The sequence below is a fragment of the Rhinopithecus bieti genome, unplaced genomic scaffold (assembly GCF_001698545.2).
Source record: "Rhinopithecus bieti isolate Rb0 unplaced genomic scaffold, ASM169854v2 scaffold_65, whole genome shotgun sequence".
In the NCBI taxonomy this organism is placed as follows: Eukaryota; Metazoa; Chordata; class Mammalia; order Primates; family Cercopithecidae; genus Rhinopithecus; species Rhinopithecus bieti.
Genome location: NW_016803344.1, coordinates 3,751,089 through 3,770,160, shown reverse-complemented (window position 1 = coordinate 3,770,160; position 19,072 = coordinate 3,751,089). Strand labels below are relative to the sequence as shown.

Below are 19,072 nucleotides of genomic sequence, written 5' to 3'. Positions count from 1 at the left end.
AGACATCCTAGCGCCTATGGGGTAGGCAACAATGCTCCTCCTTAAATCCCCTTGGAAAGAAACCAGACCAGCCCCAGGGTCTGGCCACATACTAGGTTTCTCTCAATTGTAGAGAAACATAGATTTGGCTGTGGAGTTTAGCAAAATGTTCAATGTGACCAACAGAGAGGGCTTGGTTCTCATTTAAACCAGAAAAAAAAAGGTCACTGTGGTTTTGGCTGAGAGGCGAGCACACTCCACCCAGGCTGGGGCCGAAGGCAGTCAGCATTAGCAGGTTTCAGGATGGAGCCAGGCTAGTCGCTTGATCCTAAAACTCAAGTCCCAGAAAGACAATGAGGAAGGCATGCCTTGCTAGAGGCATCTGGCGGTGCATTCGGCGGCTTATTCAGCCATGGAGGATAAGGAGGGATGGACTAGGTCTTCCCAGCCCTTCTGTTGGGGACTTGGACTACCCACCATCACACCACACCCTGGCTCCCCATGTGGTCTGCAGGGAGCAGACCCCTGGCTGATCTCACTTAGCTGACTCTGACAGAGCCTGACATTCTTTTTTCCTCTTCCAGGTTCTCCTAAGACTCAGGGAGCTTTGATCAGAAGGTTCAAGTCGTAAATGCCTTGGAGCGGGGCCATTCTATGAGGAGTGGTCCTAGTCGGGAGGATGCTGGGGCATGGGGCGCTCTGTTAGAAATCTGCAGACTGACCCTCACTAGCCACTAGCAACTCCACTCAGAGACTCCTGAGTTCTCCCTAAGGGAGAACTCTGTGACTCAGCAGCTCCCCTCCTATGACTCAGCAGCTCCCTCCTGTGACCTCATCGGTGATTGCGGTGGCAGGAAGGGGGTCCAAACACAACCATGTCTGCCCCTTGTTCCTCATTCCAAGGCCAAGGCAGGTGGGCAGTAGAGGTGGCAGGAGGAGGAGCCAGGGTCAGGGCTGGCTGGAAGAAGGCAGCATTTATCTGCTTGAGAACATACAGAACCCCCAGGCATCGCGATCATCTCCCCGCCCCATCTCTTCTCTTCTCACTCACCCCTGAGCCCCCAGGTTACAGCCGGAGTGCCAGGAGGAGGAGGATGGAGGGGGCCGAATGCGCTCATTGTCATCCTGCATCTGCAGGCGAATGGGCCGGCGCAGGCCCCAGGAGATGTTCAGGAGCCCCTCCACGATGAACTCGTCTTCTTCCTGCCCACAAAGCAATCAGAGTGGTGAGCCTGGAAAAGCCCCCACAGAAGCCAAGACCAAGCTGAGGTACAAATGACACATTCTTCATATGTCCTAGCTGGGTGCCCCAGATTCTATTCACAGGATGGGGGTAGCTGCCCAGTTTACACCCCAGCTCTGAGATACTTTCTAAGGTAAACTACCCTAGATCCTGAAGCTGACCTCACAGGTCAGCACAAAAGTTGCTGTGAAATTCAAATATATAGGTGCAAATTATAAAAGCATTGTTTTCTTTTATCCTAATGACTTTTAAAGAAAGCAGAATACATCTCTTAAAATAAGTGAGATTAGCCTTGCTAACAGAAGCAAGAACTGGAGTTAGCTACGTCCCATCCACTACTATGGAAAACGATGTCTCTGTAGCTGTAACATATGTTTAGCAATCCAACCTGGTGGTTGGAGGAAATTTAAAGCAACATTTGCCGAAGTTTATTCTACAGAACACCACCTCCTCTAGCAGATGAACTGTTGTCTTTAAAAGGGTGTCAAGTGATCATGAGCTGGGAGAGGCTGTGTTAATCAGATTTCCAAACAGCAGAACATCCCAGGTTCTGTAATCAACTAATGGGCTAAATGACAACTCTGCAACAGGTGAATAAATCTTGCAGGAGTCCCCAGTTTATTCTCAAGGTTGCTGACTAATTAGACGTTAAATGTAAAACCATTCTAAAGGCATTTACATATTCTATCCCAAAGACTTGGGACTCGCTTATGACTATGAAATCCTTTAATCATGGAGCACTTTTAATCATTTACTCGATAGGACATAACCCAGGAAAGCTATTTACGAACTATTTAAAATCTTGCATAGCCCATCTGCTGATTAGCAAAAGCTTGAAGGGCAATCCCTAAAAGAATCAGTTCTCCTCCCTCCAGTCTCAGAAGAACCTTTTTGAAGCCATGTTTTATGGGCTGATCAAGTGGTAGATCTGGGTCATGGGCCACATCTTCAGGACAAGCCCCATAGGTGAAAATGACATCAGCCCAATGAGGCCCAAAATCATCCTCAAAGAGGGAGGAAGGAATACAAGAGGGAAGGAGAGAAATGAAACAATTTTAGGGCACTTAGGAGTCCCAGGGAGGAAGGCTTTAGGTAAACATTGGCAATTTACATGGCCTTCCCCTGGTCAAGGTGAGCATCATTACTTTACACAACTGTAGGTCAAAATTTAACCCAAAACAGGATTTTATCTAAGTGGGGTGGTTTGAGGGACAGAATAGGCCACTACATCCCACATACTGTCCCCAAGCAACCTGCCCTAGCAGCTGAAATTCCACCATCTGTTATCTGTTTCTATGGATTAAATCTCCACAGCCTGATAACCTGAAAATGTGTTTCAAAGGGCATTACACATATGGACCTTTTTATCAGTCACGAGTGCTTGGGTATAAAGTACCCTACCAGACTCCTTTATAACTCATCTATCTGATAACAGGCTTTAGAGAAATGGATACAGGATGAGGAAGCTCGGTTTCGGGATGGGAACCAGATGAATAACAAAAGCAAACTAGGATGACTAGGTCTGGGGATGGGCCAAGTGCTACCATCGAGAGCTTATGTGCTTTGCCCAGGTCACTGCAGCGACAGGACTTGGGCCCAAATGTTTAAACACAGAGGACTGGGTGGGGTTCCCGAATTGCCCAATGAGAGGACGTCTGCTTGGGAGCCACCTGGAAAGGTCATTTCATGAAAGCTCCCTCTGGAGAATCTCCCCCATGAGACTGCGCTAGCCCAGCCACACTTCTACAGGAATGTCTCTGGAGCACATCTCTGAAACATTCACCCTTTTTACAACAAAACTGGGCCTGGAGTCTTCTTCCAAAGAACCCCAAAGACCCTCACTAGCATCCTAAATGAGAAGCAGGAGAGGCAGGGATCTCTCGGGACCTCAGGGACTTTCAGATTCAGGACACACGGTGACAAGGTCTGGACTAGCCAGTCAGGGCTTTCCCTGGAGACTCCTTACCTCCCGGTGCCGGAGCTGTAAATTCTGGCCTTCATAGTACAAGTTGTAGGTCTTCAGATGCAAAAGAAGTTCATTTCTTAGAGAGAAAAATGTAAGAGATATAACATGATCAGCCGAAGCCACTTATAATGCAGTTGTTCCCTCTTTCTCTCACCTCTCACCGGGCCTAAAGTCACCGCACTTTGGTGTTTGTCCACATGTACATACACACACATGCACATGCACACAGAGTTCTGCCGCCACCACCCCATAACCATCTTCCCCCAGGATCCAAGTCAAGAGTGAGCACCACCCCAGAACAATGCTGAATGTAAAGAGCAATTCCAGGACACCAAGGCAGGCCTCGTGTGCTGACAATACTCCCAAACTCAAGCTGAATGAGCAGATGTTAATAAGCCATGGAGTCACTGAGGCAAGCACTTCAGAGCCCACAGACAGCCATTCTCCTGCCTGGCTGTGGCCTCTTCTCCCTCAAGCACGCTGTGAGTGAGGAAAGGACAATAATGACAGGCCTTCATAAGACTCAGAAGCTGGCCAGGCGCGGTGGCTCGTGCCTGTAATCCCAGCACTTTGGGAGGCCAAGACTGGCAGATCACTTGAGGTCAGGAGTTCAAGACCAGCCTGGCCAACATGGTGCAAACCCATCTCTAATAAAAATACAAAAAATCAGCCAGGCATGGTGGTGCATGCCTGTATTCCCAGCTACTCAGGAGGCTGAGGCAGGAGAATCACCTGAACCTTGGAGGCAGAGGTTGCTGTGAGCTGAGATCATGCCACTGCACTCCAGCCTGGGCGACAGAGTGAAACTCTGTCTCAGAAAAAAAATAAAAGACTCAGAAGTTTCCGGGCTGTTTAGAAGTGAAATGGGACAGGTTTGAGCCACACTAACTTATGCTTCATAGACATGACCTTATCACGTGTTTAAAAACTTGTGGCCAGGAGCAGTGGCTCACGCCTGTAATCCCAGCACTTTGGGAGGCTGAGATGGGCAGACTGCCTGAGGTCAGGAATTCGAGACCAGTCTGGCCAACATGGTGAAACTCTGTTTCTACTAAAAATACACACACACAAAATTAGCCAGGCATGGTGGCATGCACCTGTAATCCCAGCTACTCAGGAGGCTGAGGCAGGGGAATTGCTCGAACAAGGGAGGTGGAGGTTGCAGTGAACCGAGATCGTGCCACTGCACTCTAGCCTGGGCAACAGAGCGAGACTCCATCTCAAAAAAAAAAAAAAAAAAATTGCAAACCCCCATCAGCGTCAGAATGGGTGAATAAAGGAAACAATAGCTACACAATGGAAAACTCTCAGCGAAGAGAATGTGAATGAACTACACGCATGTGTGTAACTCATGGGAATTACAGGATCTGTGCTTTTCTTGTGTCTAGCTTCTTTCACAAAAAAGCACAGATCATATTCCATTGATACAAAGTTCAAAATGGAGTGTTAGAATTCAGGATAGTGGTTCACCTTGGGGAGTAGTGACAAGAAGTGGGCATGAGGTGGCTTCTGGGCCCTGGCAATACTTTTAGTTCATAAAATTTTTTAAATAAAAAATAAAATCCTTAGAAACTCCTGTTCTGAAGCCCAGTACTGGACCTCCTTAGCCATCAAGTTTTCCAAGTGGCTGCCCTGAGAGTACACAGCTCTACTGCACATGGCCAGAGAGGAGATTTCACCCACTTTGTGATCAGGGAAAGCCTTCATCAACCCTGAGAATGCATGAGTCAAGTTTCATCTGAAAGTGCGTGTTTTGCACTCCAGGTGGCATGAGAGTGGAGAGAGGTGGAGGGGGCCGCTGCGGGCTTTTGTCTAGTCTCAAGTAAGGGGTAACAGAATTCAGTCTCTCTGAACCCAACCATTCAGTGGAGAGATTTTGGACCATGCCAGGAGTCAAAACCCACTGGAAATGCCAAGAAACTCCTGACAAGTTAAACCTAGATAAATCAATGTGGTTCTATGCAAGCTGAAATGAATTCGTGGAAAATGTGATTCCAAATAACCTAAGACGAAAGGCTGTTTGGTACTTTTGAACACACAGATCTGAACCGGGATAGAAAATCACTGGTTGGTAGAAGTCCCTGGGGAAATCTGTCCATAAAGAGGTAAGAATGGTCAGATGTTACAAAACATGTGTCAAGTGTGTCTAAGGACTTCAAACAATTTGATCTCAGATAAATTAAATATTTCATTAAGAGAGAGAAATTCTAGCTGGGCATGGTGGCTCACGCCTGTAATCCCAGCACTTTGGGAGGCTGAGGCGGGTGGATCACTTGAGGTCAGGAGTTCAAGACCAGCCCGGCCAACATGGTGAAACCCCGTCTACTAAAAATTTAAAAATTAGCTGTGTGTGGCGGCACATGCCTATAATCCCAGCTACCCAGGAGGCTGAGGGAGGAGAATCACTTGAACTCAGGAGGCAGAGGTTGCCATGAACTGAGATCACACCACTGCACTCCAGCCTAGGTGAGGAGGGAGATTCCTTCTAAAAAAAAAAAAAAAAAAGAAGAAGAAGAAAAGAAAGAAAAAAAAAGATAGAGAAATCTCTATGCTGGACATAAAAATACATCCTTGAACTTCCAATTCAAGGGTCCATTTTGGCTCAAGCCCAGTCACATTAGCAAAAAGCCTGAGCTGAAGAGACTTTAGTGCATAGAAAGCAACTAAATTGTCCCCTTCTATTCAGAAGGCACCTGTGCCAAATTCAGCGCGAACCAGAGAAGCCCAGGGACACATTACCCCAGCCAGGACTCCCCAGGAACACCACAGACAGGACGGGGAGCAGTGTCTGAGTCCGTTCTGGCTGCTGGATCATAGACTGGATGGCTTCTAAACAACAGAAATTCATTTCTCACAGCTCTGGTGGCCAGAAAGTCCAAGGTTAAGGTAGAGTCACTGTCTGGTGACAGCCCTATCCTCACAGACAGTGCCTTCTTACTGCGTCCTCACACCGTGGAGGAAAAACAAGCTCCCCTGGCCTTTTATAAGGGTACTTAGACCTAATCCCATCCCAGAGGCTCCACCTCTTATACCAGCACCTTGGGCTGAAGTTTCCACATAGGAATTTGGGGGAGACACAAACATTCAGAAGATAGCAAACTACCACCAGCCAACTGCTCCTCCTGGAAGCCTTCCAAGACACCACATCTTTTGAGCCCCCAAAGGTACTGCGTCTTGACATCCCCTTTACTTCACCTCCAGGCCAGGCTCTGGTGGCATGTTTTTATCTATAGCAGCCGCCCTGATACTCTCACAAGTCCAAGTTCAGCCGCTTGACTCCTTCCCACACACAGGAGCCCCGCCAGTCTGATACACAGGGGAGGCCCCTGTGCCAACGGCTGCGGTCCACCCACAATATCCCAGCATGGGACTGGTCACTGGGGACAAAACTCTCTAGCAAAACGTCTTACTTGGAAATGTATTTATCTTGTCCACATGGGACTAGGGACGTTTGGTGACTGTAGTCCATTCTTCCTTTCTCTTTTCATTGGAAGGAGAGGCCTATATTTGGAAGGAGAAGACAGAGGTTAAAGTCAGGTTGTGTCCTTGGGAACTCAGCAGAACCTGGGGTGGGGAGTGGGCACAAAATTGGACGCCATGGCTCTCTGTTCCTCCCCACCCAGATCCACAGCTAACACGGCCCCAAGGCTGTGAGAGGCAACACTGCTGGCTGCTGCCTTGGCTTACCACAGCCTCTGAGAATAAACATCCAAAGGAAAGACGACAACCCTTGGACAATCCAAGCATGAATGCCCCAGCCACAGAGCACACTGACACCCATGTTGGCTCCAAGGATGACTGATGAGTCTTCCTCTCTGAAGAGACCACCACAACACAGAATAGAGAGTTATCTCAGGGACAGCCCGATTCTACTGAGGTCTACTGAGGATGGGTAAACCACCTAAAAATGCCCAAATACAGCCAAGTGTGAGAAATCACAGTGTGTGTCTACAGACACCACTAAAATATGACAATGTGAAAGACAATTTAACCATACATTACAAAAACACAGGTAACAAAACTATGGGTCCAATTTTGTTTAAAATCTATGTAAGTATAAAATATGCATATACATACACACATTTACATGTATAAATATTTATTCAGATAGGTATATATATGTCAAGATTTCTCCACCTTGGCACTATTACCATTTGTTTCGTTTTGTTTTGTTTTTTGACAAGGAGTCTCGCTCTCTTCGCCCAGGCTGGAGTGCAGTAGTGTGATCTCGGCTCAGTGCAACCTCCATCTCCCAGGTTCTGCTGCCTCAGCCTCCCAAGTAGCTGGGACTACAGGTGCCCACCATCACGCTTGGCTAATTTTTTGTATTTTTAGTAGGGGGGGTGGTTTCACCATGTTGGCCAGGCTGGTCTCAAACTCCTGACCTCAGGTGATCCACCCGCCATGGCCTCCCAAAGTGCTGGGATTACAGGCATGAGCCACCACGCCCAGCAGCACTATTACCATTTGGACCTGGCCCATTCTTTTTTTATTTCTATTTGTAGAGATGGGATGTCACTCTGTTACCTGGGCTGGGAGTGCAGTGGCATGATCATAGCTCACTGCAGCCTCAAATCCCTGGGCTGCATCGATCCCCCTGTCTCAGCCTCCCGAGTAGCTGGGACTACAGGTGTGCCCCACCGCCCCTGGCCTGGGACTGTTCTTTGGCGCGGGACTGTCCTGTGCATCGCAGATGTTTAGCAGCATCTCTGGCTTCTACTCACTAGATGCCAGCAGCACTACCCCAGTGATGACGACCAAAACTATTGCCAGACACTACTAAGTGCCCTCAGGGGCAAAATCACATTACTCACAACAGCCCAAAGGTGGAAGCCACCCAAGTGTCCACTGATGGATGAGCAGATAAGCAAAACGGAGTATATGCATCCAGTGGATTATTATTCAGCCTTAAAAAGGAAGGAAATGCTGGCACATGCTAGAACATGGGTGAACCTTGAAGACATTATAACAGGCCACACCCAAAATGAAAAATACTGCATGATTCCACTTTTATGAGTACCTAGAGAAGACAAAATCAGAGACTGATTTTATAGAATGGTGATGCTTCAAAACATAGAACGGTGGTTGCCAGGGGCTGGGAAGAAGGGGAAATGGAGAGTTTCCTAATGGGAACAGAGTGTGCAAGAGGAAGAGAGCTCTGGAGATAGATGGTGGTGATGGTTCTACAACATGTGAAGGTACTTAATGCCACTGAACTGGACACTTTAAAATGGTTAAGATGGTAAACTTTATGTGTATTTTACCACTATATACATATATATGTGTGTGTGTGTACATATATATATATATATATATATATTTTTTTTTTTTTTTTTTTTTTTTTTTTTCTTTTTTTGAGACAGAGACTCACTCTGTCACCCAGGCTGGAGTGCAGTGGCATAATCTCAGCTCACTGCATCCTCGACCTCCCCAGGCTCGAGTGATCCTCCCACCTCAGCCTCCCAAGTAGCTGGGACTAAAGGCATGTGCCACGATGCCCAGCTAGTTTTTTGAATTTTAGTAGAGACGGGGTTTTGCCATGTTGTCCAGGCTGGTCTTGAACTCCTGGACTCAAGCAAACTGCTCACCTCGGCCTCCCAAAGTGCTAGGATTACAGGTGTGAGCCACTGCACCCACTCCACAATATATGTTTTAAGTGGAAGAGGGAGGCATGGGAACCAGTATTACAGTGACACAATGTGAGAAGGATTCAACCTCCTGGAAGAAGGATCCATGACCCAAGGGACACAGACAGCCTTTAGAAGCCGGAAAAGCAAGAAAATGGACTTGTCCTAGAGTCTCCAGAGAAGAACACATCCCTGTTGATACCTTGATGTTAGCCCAGTGAGATTCGTGTCAGACCTTTGAACTACAGAACTGTGAGATAATCAGTTAGTGTTGGCCAAGCATGGTGGCTCCTGCCTATGACTGCAATACTTCATGAAGCCAAGGCAGGAGGAGTTCGAGACCAACCTGGGCAACGGCAGGAGACCCCGTCTCTACAAAAAAATTTTAAAATTAGCTGGATGTGGTGGCACACACCTGTGGTCCTATAGCTAGTTGGGAGTCTAAGGTAGGAGGATTGCTTCAGCCCAGGAGCTCAGGGCTGCAGTGAGCTATGATCACACCACTTTACTCCAGCCTGGGCAACAGAGTAAGACCTTGTCTCTTAAAAAAAAAAAAACAATAAAATAAGGCCAGGTGCAGTGGCTTATACCTGTAATCTCAGCACTTCGGGAAGCCAAGGAGGAAGGATTGCTTGAGTCCAGGAGTTCAAGACCAGCCTGGGCAACATGGGGAGATCCCATCTCTACAAAAAATAAAAAGTTAGCCAGATGTGGTAGTGTGCACCTCTGGTCCCAGCTACTAGGGAGGCTGAGGCAGGAGGATAAACTGAGCCCAGGAGGTCAAGGCTACAGTGAGTCACAATCATGCCACTGCACTCTAGCCTGGTCGACAGAGTAAGCCCATCTCAAAATCAATTAATTAAATAATAAAATAAAATAATAAAATAAAATAAAAATGAATTAGTGTTAAGCCACTAAGTTTTGATAAATTGTTACTGCAAGTTACCATGGGCTGATTCCATTCAGAAAACTTAGACCCGGCTGGACGCAGTGGCTCACACCTGTAATCCCAGCACCTTGGGAGGCCAAGGAGGGCAGATCACGAGGTCAGGAGATCGAGACCATCCTGGCTAACATGGTGAAACCCCGACTCTACTAAAAATACAAAAAATTAGCCAGGTGTGGTGGCGGGCGCCTGTAGTCCCAGCTACTCAGGAGGTTGAGGCAGGAGAATGGCGTAAACCTGGGAGGCGGAGCTTGCAGTGAGCCGAGATCATGCCACTGCACTCCAGCCTGGGCGACAGAGCAAGACTCCGTCTCAAAAAAAAAGAAAACTCAGACCCTACCAGTGTACCCAAAAGTGGTACCCTGAGAACACAATTGGTCTCTCTAAATTTTACATTTTATGTTTTTTTTTTTTTACTTTTCCAAAAAAGAAGAAGAATCTGATCATGAAAACCGGAGTACACATGTAATGCAGAAAAAGGAAAGTCAAGCTAGTGAGAAAGCCTTTTGTTTCTTTTTTTTTTTTTCAGACGGAGTCTAGCTCTGTCCCCCAGGCTGGAGTGCAGTAGCACGATCTCAGCTCACTGCAAACCCTGCCTCCCAGGTTCTAGCGATTCTCCTGCCTCAGCCTCCCGAGTGGCTGGGATTACAGGTATGTGACACCAAGCTCAGCTAATTTTTTGTATTTTTAGTGGAGATGGGGTTTCACCATGTTGGCAAGGCTGGTCTTGAACTCCTAACCTCAAGTGATCTGCCCGCCTCAGCCTCCCAAAGTGCTGAGATTACAGGCGTGAGCCACCACACCAGCCAAAGCTTTTCTTTTTTAAATGACAATTACCCATAACTAGTCAGTGCCCCTTTTTGTAAAAAGGTGCCCCTTCTACGCATGTGTAAATTTATACATTCAACAAGCATTTATTGTGTGTCTACAACGTGCCAAGCGTCATGCTCGCAATGGTGGCTCAGCAGCCAAGGAAACCTGTAATCCCAGCACTGGTACATGGTGCAGGAGGAGAGGGATGTGTGGGGGCAGAGGGCTCTGTCAAGGGAGGGTGAGTGCTATGGTAGCAAACAGGAAGGACACCTACGGATAAGGGTGGTGTCCTGGGGGACTCTCTGGAGGAAGAGACCTCTAAACTGAGACCTCAGTGTCGGCAAAGATGAGGGGCAAGTGGGTCCAGGCAGAAAGAGCAGGCAGCTCAGAACTGTGCGAGATGGGGTGGCATGAGCAGAACCCCAACCTGGAGAGGAGTCTGGACTTCATCTGGTGGGCAATGCTGGGCCATGTGGGTGTGGAGGATGAAGAATGGCCCCCAGAGACACCCGGGTCCCAACCTGGAGCCTGTGAATATTACCTTATATGGTAACAGGGACTCTGCAGGTGTGATTAAATGAAGGATCTTGAAATGAAGAGACTATCCTGGATTAGCTGGGGGACCCTAAATGTAACCACCAGTGTCCTTATAAGAGGGAGGCTCTGCCCCAGCAGAGGGAAGGCGACATGACAACGGCAGCAGAGGGAGAAATCTGAAGACACTGCACTGTGGACAAAGACGGAGGAAGGGGCCATGAACCTTGAAGGCAGCTCACAAGCCGGGAAAGGCAAGGACACAGATTTGCCCCAGAGCCCCGGGTGCGAGCAGAGCCCTACCACCGGCTCAGTTTTGGCCCAGAGAAACTGACTTCAAACTTCTGGACTCCAGAGTATGAGTATTACATTTCTGTTGGTTCAAACCACCAAGACCATAGTCATTTTTCTCAGCAGCAAGAGGAAAACCAGGGGAATTCCGAGGGCAGGGATGCGATCTGATGCGCATTTTGGAAAGGTCGCCCACCCAACGCCTTGCTTTGTGGAGAAATAATCCAGGAGAAGAGCGGTCAGGGGACCAGTTGCAAGGCCGGAGCCCGAGTTGGAGAGACAGACTCTAGAGAGTTGGAAGAGGCAGAGGAAAGTCGTGATGTGGAAAGCACACCCTTTTGTGCTGCCGGTGTGCCGGGTGTGCTGCAGGGTGAAACGTGGGGTGACAGGCAGAGTCCTGGTGATACACCGGCTCCTGGCGAGGACCGCAATGTAGGCAGAGGTGCCACCTTCACAGTTGCTGATGTGAGGACCGAGACTGAGTTTCAGGCAGGCCCATGGAAACTTCCAGTGCAGATAACCAGAAGTACAGCAGGCCTGGGACCCCAGAGAGCGATTCCTGGCACGTGAGGTCAGGGGAGAGGATGAAGTCATCAAGAAAGAACAGAAGGGGCGAAGGGGGCAGGGCTGAGAGCAGGGTTCTGATTAACCCAGTGGGTCAGCATGGCCAGAGGAAGGAGTCCCTGGAGAAAGAGGGAAAACAGGAGACAGGGTACCAAGGAAGCCCAGGAAACCAAGGAAGCCCAGGGGCCTTGAGAAGGAGGCCAAGGTCAGCAGAGCCAGGAGCTGGTGGTCGGAGTCCAAGGAAGGGGAACCCTGAGCAGCCTCTGTTAAACCACACAAAGGTCATGGGGGAACTCAACCAGGCTGATGGCACAGCCTGGTTGGAGTGGAAATCAGGTGAGCAGCGCCTGCTGTCGGCAGCCCTTCTCACTCTCAACACTGGAGTCTTTCTTCAGCCAGAGGAAATGTTATTCTATCTTTCTTTGATTATTTCCCGTCTTCCTCCCATTCTTGGTTCTTTTTTGAGACAGTGTCTGGTTCTGTCAGCCAGGCTGGGATACAGTGGAGCCATCATAACTCACTGCAGCCTCAAACTCCTGGCCTCAAGTGATCCTCCTGCCTCGGCCTCCCGAAGGGACTGCAGGCATGGGCCACCACACCCAGATAATTTTTTTCTTAATTTTTCTTTTATAGAGACAGGGTCTTGTTATGTTAACCAAGCTAGTCTTGAACTCCTGGCTACAAGTGATTCTCCCACCTCAGCCTCCCAAAGTGCTGGGATTACAGTGATCCACTACACCCAGTCCATTCTTGGTTCTTCTGCTATCTCTTCTCTAGCACTATGCATCCATCCATCCCAGCAGCTACCTTCCATCTCCTTATTTTTCTCAGAATTCTTCAGCTAATCTAATTCACCCACTGAATTTTCTCCAGGACTCTCTCTTTCTTTCTTTGCCTCCAACATAACCTATCATTTGGTAATTTAGTTCTGCATCTATCCTGCTCTTAAGACAATTCTTTTTGATGCCATGTCTTCTTAAATCCACTGAGAATACCAGTTAGAGAATTTGATTCTTAAAACTATTTGGTTGTGCAGAAAAAAATAGAGCAACAAAACAATAAACATAGAGAAATAGACCCAAATATATCTGGGAATATGGATTGTAAGCAGCAGTTCTAAATAGCAGGGGAAAGGTAGCTTAATTTTTAAAACTATCACTAGAGAATTGGCTGGCCTTTGGAAGGGGGAAGACAGGGAAGCGAAATCACCACCTTACTCCTTCCACCTAAAGAAATAATTGAATAAAAAATTTAAACACTAAAAACTAAAATGCTGAAGACATTGATACCAATCTGCGAAAATTTTAAACTTCTGTTTAGAAAAAAAGAGTACACTATACAAAGTCAAAAGGCAAATTAAAACTGGGGAAAATATTTACAAAACATATGGTAAAGGGCTAATGTCCTTAATACATAAAGGGCTTTAATAAATCAGTAAGAAAAAGGTCCTATGCTCATTTATAAAATGGGCAAAGGACATGCACAATAGTTCATGGAAAACTCAATACAATAATTAATAAATCTGTGAAAAGGTGTTCAACTTCCCTCATGTCCCTCCTTTTTACTTACCAGATGGGTACAAATCAGTCTGATGGCCCCAACTATGGGAATTTTCTAGGGCTCAGTCACTCTCTACCTGTTGGGTGATCTCACGAAAGCCATAGCTATAACTCTGACCTATGGGCTCATGTTGCCCCATCTTTGTCTATGGCCTGACTTCTCCCCACCTTTTTTCTTACTTTTACATTTCTTGGGAAAAGAGTGTTAAGAAAGTATTTACATAGGGTACCCCACAGTTGAACTGAAATTACAGGTAGGTGACTCTAGGACCCAGTCCCTCTTTTGCCCATTAGGGCATCTGCAGCTTTCTTCACAAACTTTCCAACCACCCTCACAAAGCACCGGCTCCCTGCAGCCAGCTAAAAAAACTAAGCTACATTCACATCCACCTTAGGGCAAACAGCAGCAGCAGCAGCAGCAACACTAACAGAGGACCGGAAATTCACAGTTCATTCTGATATTCCTTAAACAGAGCATTGTTCTCACACAAGGAAGGTCAGAGGAAGAAGCTTGGTGGAACAGGAATGTGGACTCAATTGGATTCAACTGGACACTTCCTCCGAGGGTGCCTGCCAGTATCTGTGGCCTTGGAGACAGGGATTCGTTCAGCTGGCTGGTTGCAACGCTTCTGCCTCCCCTGTTATTATCCAGAATTTATGGTGCTCTCCTGGGCTCCAAAACGCCTTGTAAGAACCATTTATGATCATCACTTCCCACAGTGCCTTGGGAATACAGACTAATGGTTGTTATGTCTTATAAGAGGGAAACTGAGGCAAGGAGGAATGAGGGACTTCCCACATCAGCCAGCATCTAGGCACAGAACCAAAATACCTCATAGTCTACCACACAGAGAAAGGAGAAGAGGGGCAGAAAGGGGACAAGAAAGAAGGGGCAGATTTTACACAAATCCTTTTTTTTTTTTTTTTTTGAGACAGGGTCTCATTCTGTCACCCAGGCTGGAATGCAGTGGCATGATCACAGCTCACTGCAGCCTTGATCTCTTGGGCTCAAGTGATTCTGTCACCTCAGTCTCCTGAGTAGCTGGGACCACAGGTGCACACCACCATACCTAGCTAATTTTTTATTTTTTGTGGAGATGGAGACTCGCTATGTTGCTCAGGCTGGTTTCAAACTCCTGGCCTCAAGCGATCCTCCTGTTTTGGCTTCCCACAGTGTTGTGATTAAAGGTACGAGCCACCTCTCCTGGCTCAAAAATCATTTTTAATATGGAGCCGGTCTTTGGAAGTCGAAAACATATTTAAATCTGCTGAACTTCCTCTATGAACATAGTTACTTACCCCCTCTAGAATTCTAAATCAGTACTTCTTTTTAGAAACAACACTTTAGAAAATAAAGCATATATTGAATGTCTACTGACCACAATGCATGTCTACTAAAATAGCTAGAGATGTGAATACAGCTGGGCTTGCCTCGTTGAGACATGAGCCTCCCAGGTTCCAGTCATGCTGGAACCCTGTTGGGGCTACCAACCAGTCAGTTTTCCCTCTGGCACTGGCTTCATGCTTCTGCAGAATGTTCCAGATTCTCCTCAGCTCCATTAAATGCCTGGGCAATGCATTCTGCTTGTCAGTGGAATTCAGCTGCTTACGTGGAGACCCATTCATGACTTCCTGACTGCCTGAAAGACAACTTGCGGGTAAGACCTTCCCTAAGACCCAAGAGCACATCTTTACAAAGGGAAGGTCTTAGCAGGATAAAGGGAAGGTCCTCTGGCTGTTTAATATGATGACATCCCAGTCACAGAGAACTTTCTGAGCCTACTTTTTATGCTCTGTGAGTGTGCCCACGCATCCCCTCAGACCCAGAGTCACATGTTCTAGCCTCGACCCTCATCAAAACTTACCTCCCCCTATAAACGAACCCTGAGGCCCCTGGACAACGCAGGGACAGGCACTCCCACTTCGGCCTGCCCTTCAGCACAGCACGTACCCCACACAGAAGTCACCCGCTGGTGTTTCTGTCCCCCCGTGGGCCTGGAGCTTCCTTTCTGGTCCCCAGCCCCCAGCTCCCAGCCTGGGCCTCTCTCCTGCACCTGGGTTATCGTGATTACTGCTTCCAGGAAGGGGATGGGATCAGCAGTCTGTCCAGGGACACTAACCTGCTGCCTTAGGCCAGGGGATTCCAAGAAGCCGAGCCTGAGAGAAAGCTTTGGCATGTGATTTATTGTGCAGGTGTTTTCAGGAGAAACCTGTAAGGGAGTTGGGGGGGCAGGACGGGGACAGCGGGAGGAGCTAGGAATGAGGTGGGTTCAGCTGGAGCCCAGCCACAGCTGATCCCTTGGGGAGCTCTGTGGTGTCAAGGGACCCCAGAGTTGTCCTACTTGGAGGCGGGCAGGTGGCGCTTCTAGACCACTGCGTGTCAGTTACTGGCAGAGAGCCAGCCCCTAGGCATTTCCCTGCAAGAGAATTCTCAGGAAATGTGTGCAGCTAAGACCCAGCACCGTCAACACGCACAGCATGCCATAGATTAAGGGGCCCTGGGTGGTACAGCAGCATCCATTACACCTGCTCCATATCTGAGATTGAAGCAACTACTGGGTCCTCACTGTCCCCCACCCACGCTCAAGTTGGGAGGAAACAACTGCCCACTCAGGACCAGCCTCGTGCTGGAGCCTAGGCTGTAGGAACAGGGTCAGCATCGCCCAAGCTCTGGACCAGTTGAAGCCCTGCAGCAATTGCACGAAGCATCCTTTCCCTTCCTTCCCACAGACCCCACTCGCAGGTGTTTCCAGCCTCCCACACGAGGCCTCCCCAAGAATAAATGCAGGGCTGGCCAAGCCCTTGAAATTCACAGGCTCAGCTTCCTGAGAGGAGAGCACACACCAAGTCCTCAGGATGCTCTCGGAGGTGGGAAAGGCACCTGGAGCTCCCAACAAAGATAGTAGAATCCCCTCTGCTCTTAGGTCTTGCTTCCTCCAAACGCTCCATGGTCAGGGATCCGGGAGAATGTGCCACCTTTCCTTGGTCTCAGAGCATCCCCAGGACCCTGGCTCACCCTACATGGTTTCACTTCCAGCCTGGAGACCCAGCACCTCTCATCTTATTTATGAATTGGAAAGTCCTCCAAGGGAGGGGCAGCCCTGGCAGGAAAGTCCAGGGTGAGAGAGGGGAAGAGCCCCCTTTGGTGGTCACTTTTGCTTTTTGTTTTCTGAATTGTCTCCTGGTTGTAGAGCAGGGGCCACGCCCCAACCACCCCCACCTCAGCTCCCAGTGGGGGTAAGGGAGGGAGAGCAACAGTTGTTCTATAGGATCCAGGCAGCCCCAGTCTCTGAAACAGGCTTGGGGAGGAGAGGGCTTTCCATGGAGAATTCCCGGGCTGGCAAACCCCACAGAGCCACCACCTGACCAGTGGGAGGGCTGGGCACTTGCCAAAGCCTTGACTGAAACCAAGGATGGGGAGCAGTGGGAAGAGGTGGCTTACAGACACCCGACATCACAGGGATTCTGACTCTGGCTGCTCATTAAACTCCCAGAGCAGGGGCAGGGAGGGAGTAGAGAAAGGGGTTGCTTTAAAAATCCTGATGTCAGCGAGGGCATGGTGGCTCCTGCCTGTAATTGCAGCACTTTGGGAGACCATGGCACAAGGATGGCTTGGGGCCAGGAGTTCAAGATCAACCTGGGCAACATAGTGAGACCCCGCCTCTACAAAAAATAAAAAAATAAAAAATTAGCCAGGCACGGTTAATGCCTGTGGTCCTAGCAACTCAGGAGGTGCACCCCTGTAGTCCTAGCTACTCAGGAGGCTGAGGTGGGAGGATCGCTTGAGCACAGGAGTTCGAGGTTACAGTGGGCTATGATGGTACCACTGCACTCCAGTCTGGGTGATGGAGTGAACCCCTGTCTTTAAAAAATAAAATAAAATAAAATCCTGACATCCAGATTGCAGCCCAGATCAATTACATCAGACTCTAGGGGAGGGGCCCAGGCAGAAGCATTTTCAAAGCCTCCCCAGGTCATGCCAGTGTACATCCAGGGCTGAGCACCACTGTGGAACCTGTAGAGAAAGAGCTGTGTAGACTGAGGACATCACCATAAGTATTTCAAAGCAGCCCTTCAAGAAAGGAAGGGGTGGAATTTTCTAAAAACAAACTGAGTTGGGTATTTAGCACCATCTCCCTGCTACTAATATTTCCAAGGAGAAAGTGGACAGTGTAGAGCGTCCCGCAGGGTCCATGTGTGCAGGCACTGAGCTGATGCAAAGGGCTCCTTCTTGCAAGCCAGGGCACCATGTCACAGAAGCCGGACCCCAGCCCCAGGCCCCAGGTCTGATGCAAAGGAAACGCTCACTGGGGGCCTGTAGCTTCCCCTTTTGGGGCCTGTGCACGCCTCTTCTCTGAGCCCTGCCCCTCCCTCTGAGGACACCCTGGATCTCCTGGGTTGGAGAAGAAAGTTGCTGGACACGGTGTTTTCCACTACATTGTTAAAGACCAACTGGCCAGGTCTCCTGAGGGAATCTGCTTTGTAACCAAGCAATGGCAGAGGAGATAGTGCTGATCCCTCTGCACTTCGGACCCCTCGTAGTGGGGCAGGAAGCGGTGTGGATGGCAAACAGGAAACCCCAGCCCCATTGCACCACATGAGGAAGGAGACTTGAGCTGCAGGCTGGGGCCCTGCCAAGACCTAGAGATGGTAAGAGATGCCAGATCCCAAACCCAAGCCTGTCCTGGGCATGGGCAAAATGCGGGCTGCCTCAGAAGGAAATGGCCCACTCTGCCTTCTGCCTTCCTGCATTATGGAACAGAAGCCCCATCACTGCTTGGACTCTTTTAACCCCTACACCAACCTCATTAAGAAAGAAACTTTATTATCCTCATTTTGCAGTTGAACAGTTGAGGCACAAAGAAGCAATGCCACTTGCCCAAAGACACACAGCTAGGAAGGAGCGGAGCTGAGGCTCAAATCCAGGGCGGTGCAGCTGCCAAGCGGAACCCTTACAGACTACAGCTTCTCTTGAGGTGGTAAGGAAGAAAGTGCTTTCAGCCAAAAATCAGTCAACCCAACTGTATTCTGGAGGAGTGGTTTTCCCTCTTGAGTGTGTATTGGAATCCCTCCGAGGGCTTGTTAAAATACAGAGTGCGGGTCCCTTTGTCCCAGTTTCTGATTCAGCAATTCTGGGGTGGGGTCTGAGAAGGTGCAGTCCTAATAAGCACCCAGGGCTGCTGCTGCTGCTGGTAGCTGGCTCTAGGTGCTTTATCTTAGTCCCTCCAAGAACTTCATGAAGAAGGCTTCACTTTAGCCATTTTACAGACGAGGAAACAGAAGGTCCCAGAGGTTAGGTGGCTTGTCCCAGGTGGCAGAGCCGACACAAAGCCCAGTGCTCCTATGGCTCTCTGGCTGAGCGCTGGATCTGAGAGGCTCGCTATGGAGCAGCAGGAGCAGGTTGGCTCCAGTTACCAGCCCACAGCAGGCTGTGGATCCTCCCTGGGGATGGGAGGTGAGTGAGTGACCAGCCTAGAGGACAAGCTGTGGAAAAAGCAGACCCTGCAGGTGCCAGGGAGAGAGGCCCAGAGCCACAGGTCCAGGACGTGG

General features: G+C 48.8%; 1 protein-coding gene and 1 long non-coding RNA gene across 6 annotated transcripts in view; one reads left to right on the top strand and one right to left on the bottom strand.

Annotated features, from left to right (window-relative positions):
* The window catches only part of RASSF2 (Ras association domain family member 2), a 45,572-nt gene that overhangs the window by 15,870 nt on the left and 10,630 nt on the right, over nucleotides 1-19,072 (bottom strand). For all 5 annotated transcript variants that reach the window (XM_017878054.1, XM_017878033.1, XM_017878041.1 and 2 more), the window contains exons 2-4: nucleotides 6,599-6,689; nucleotides 3,189-3,264; nucleotides 1,031-1,182 (exon numbers count right to left, since the gene is read on the bottom strand). In XM_017878054.1, coding sequence (XP_017733543.1) covers nucleotides 1,031-1,182; nucleotides 3,189-3,264; nucleotides 6,599-6,657 — 287 coding nt within the window. In that variant the 5' untranslated portion in view covers nucleotides 6,658-6,689. The remainder of the gene's footprint in view (nucleotides 1-1,030; nucleotides 1,183-3,188; nucleotides 3,265-6,598; nucleotides 6,690-19,072) is intronic.
* On the top strand, nucleotides 1,161-19,050 carry LOC108533412 (uncharacterized). Its single transcript, XR_001886724.1, has 4 exons — nucleotides 1,161-1,248; nucleotides 13,996-14,209; nucleotides 15,056-15,180; nucleotides 18,365-19,050. It is a non-coding gene; the product is annotated as an uncharacterized LOC108533412 (long non-coding RNA).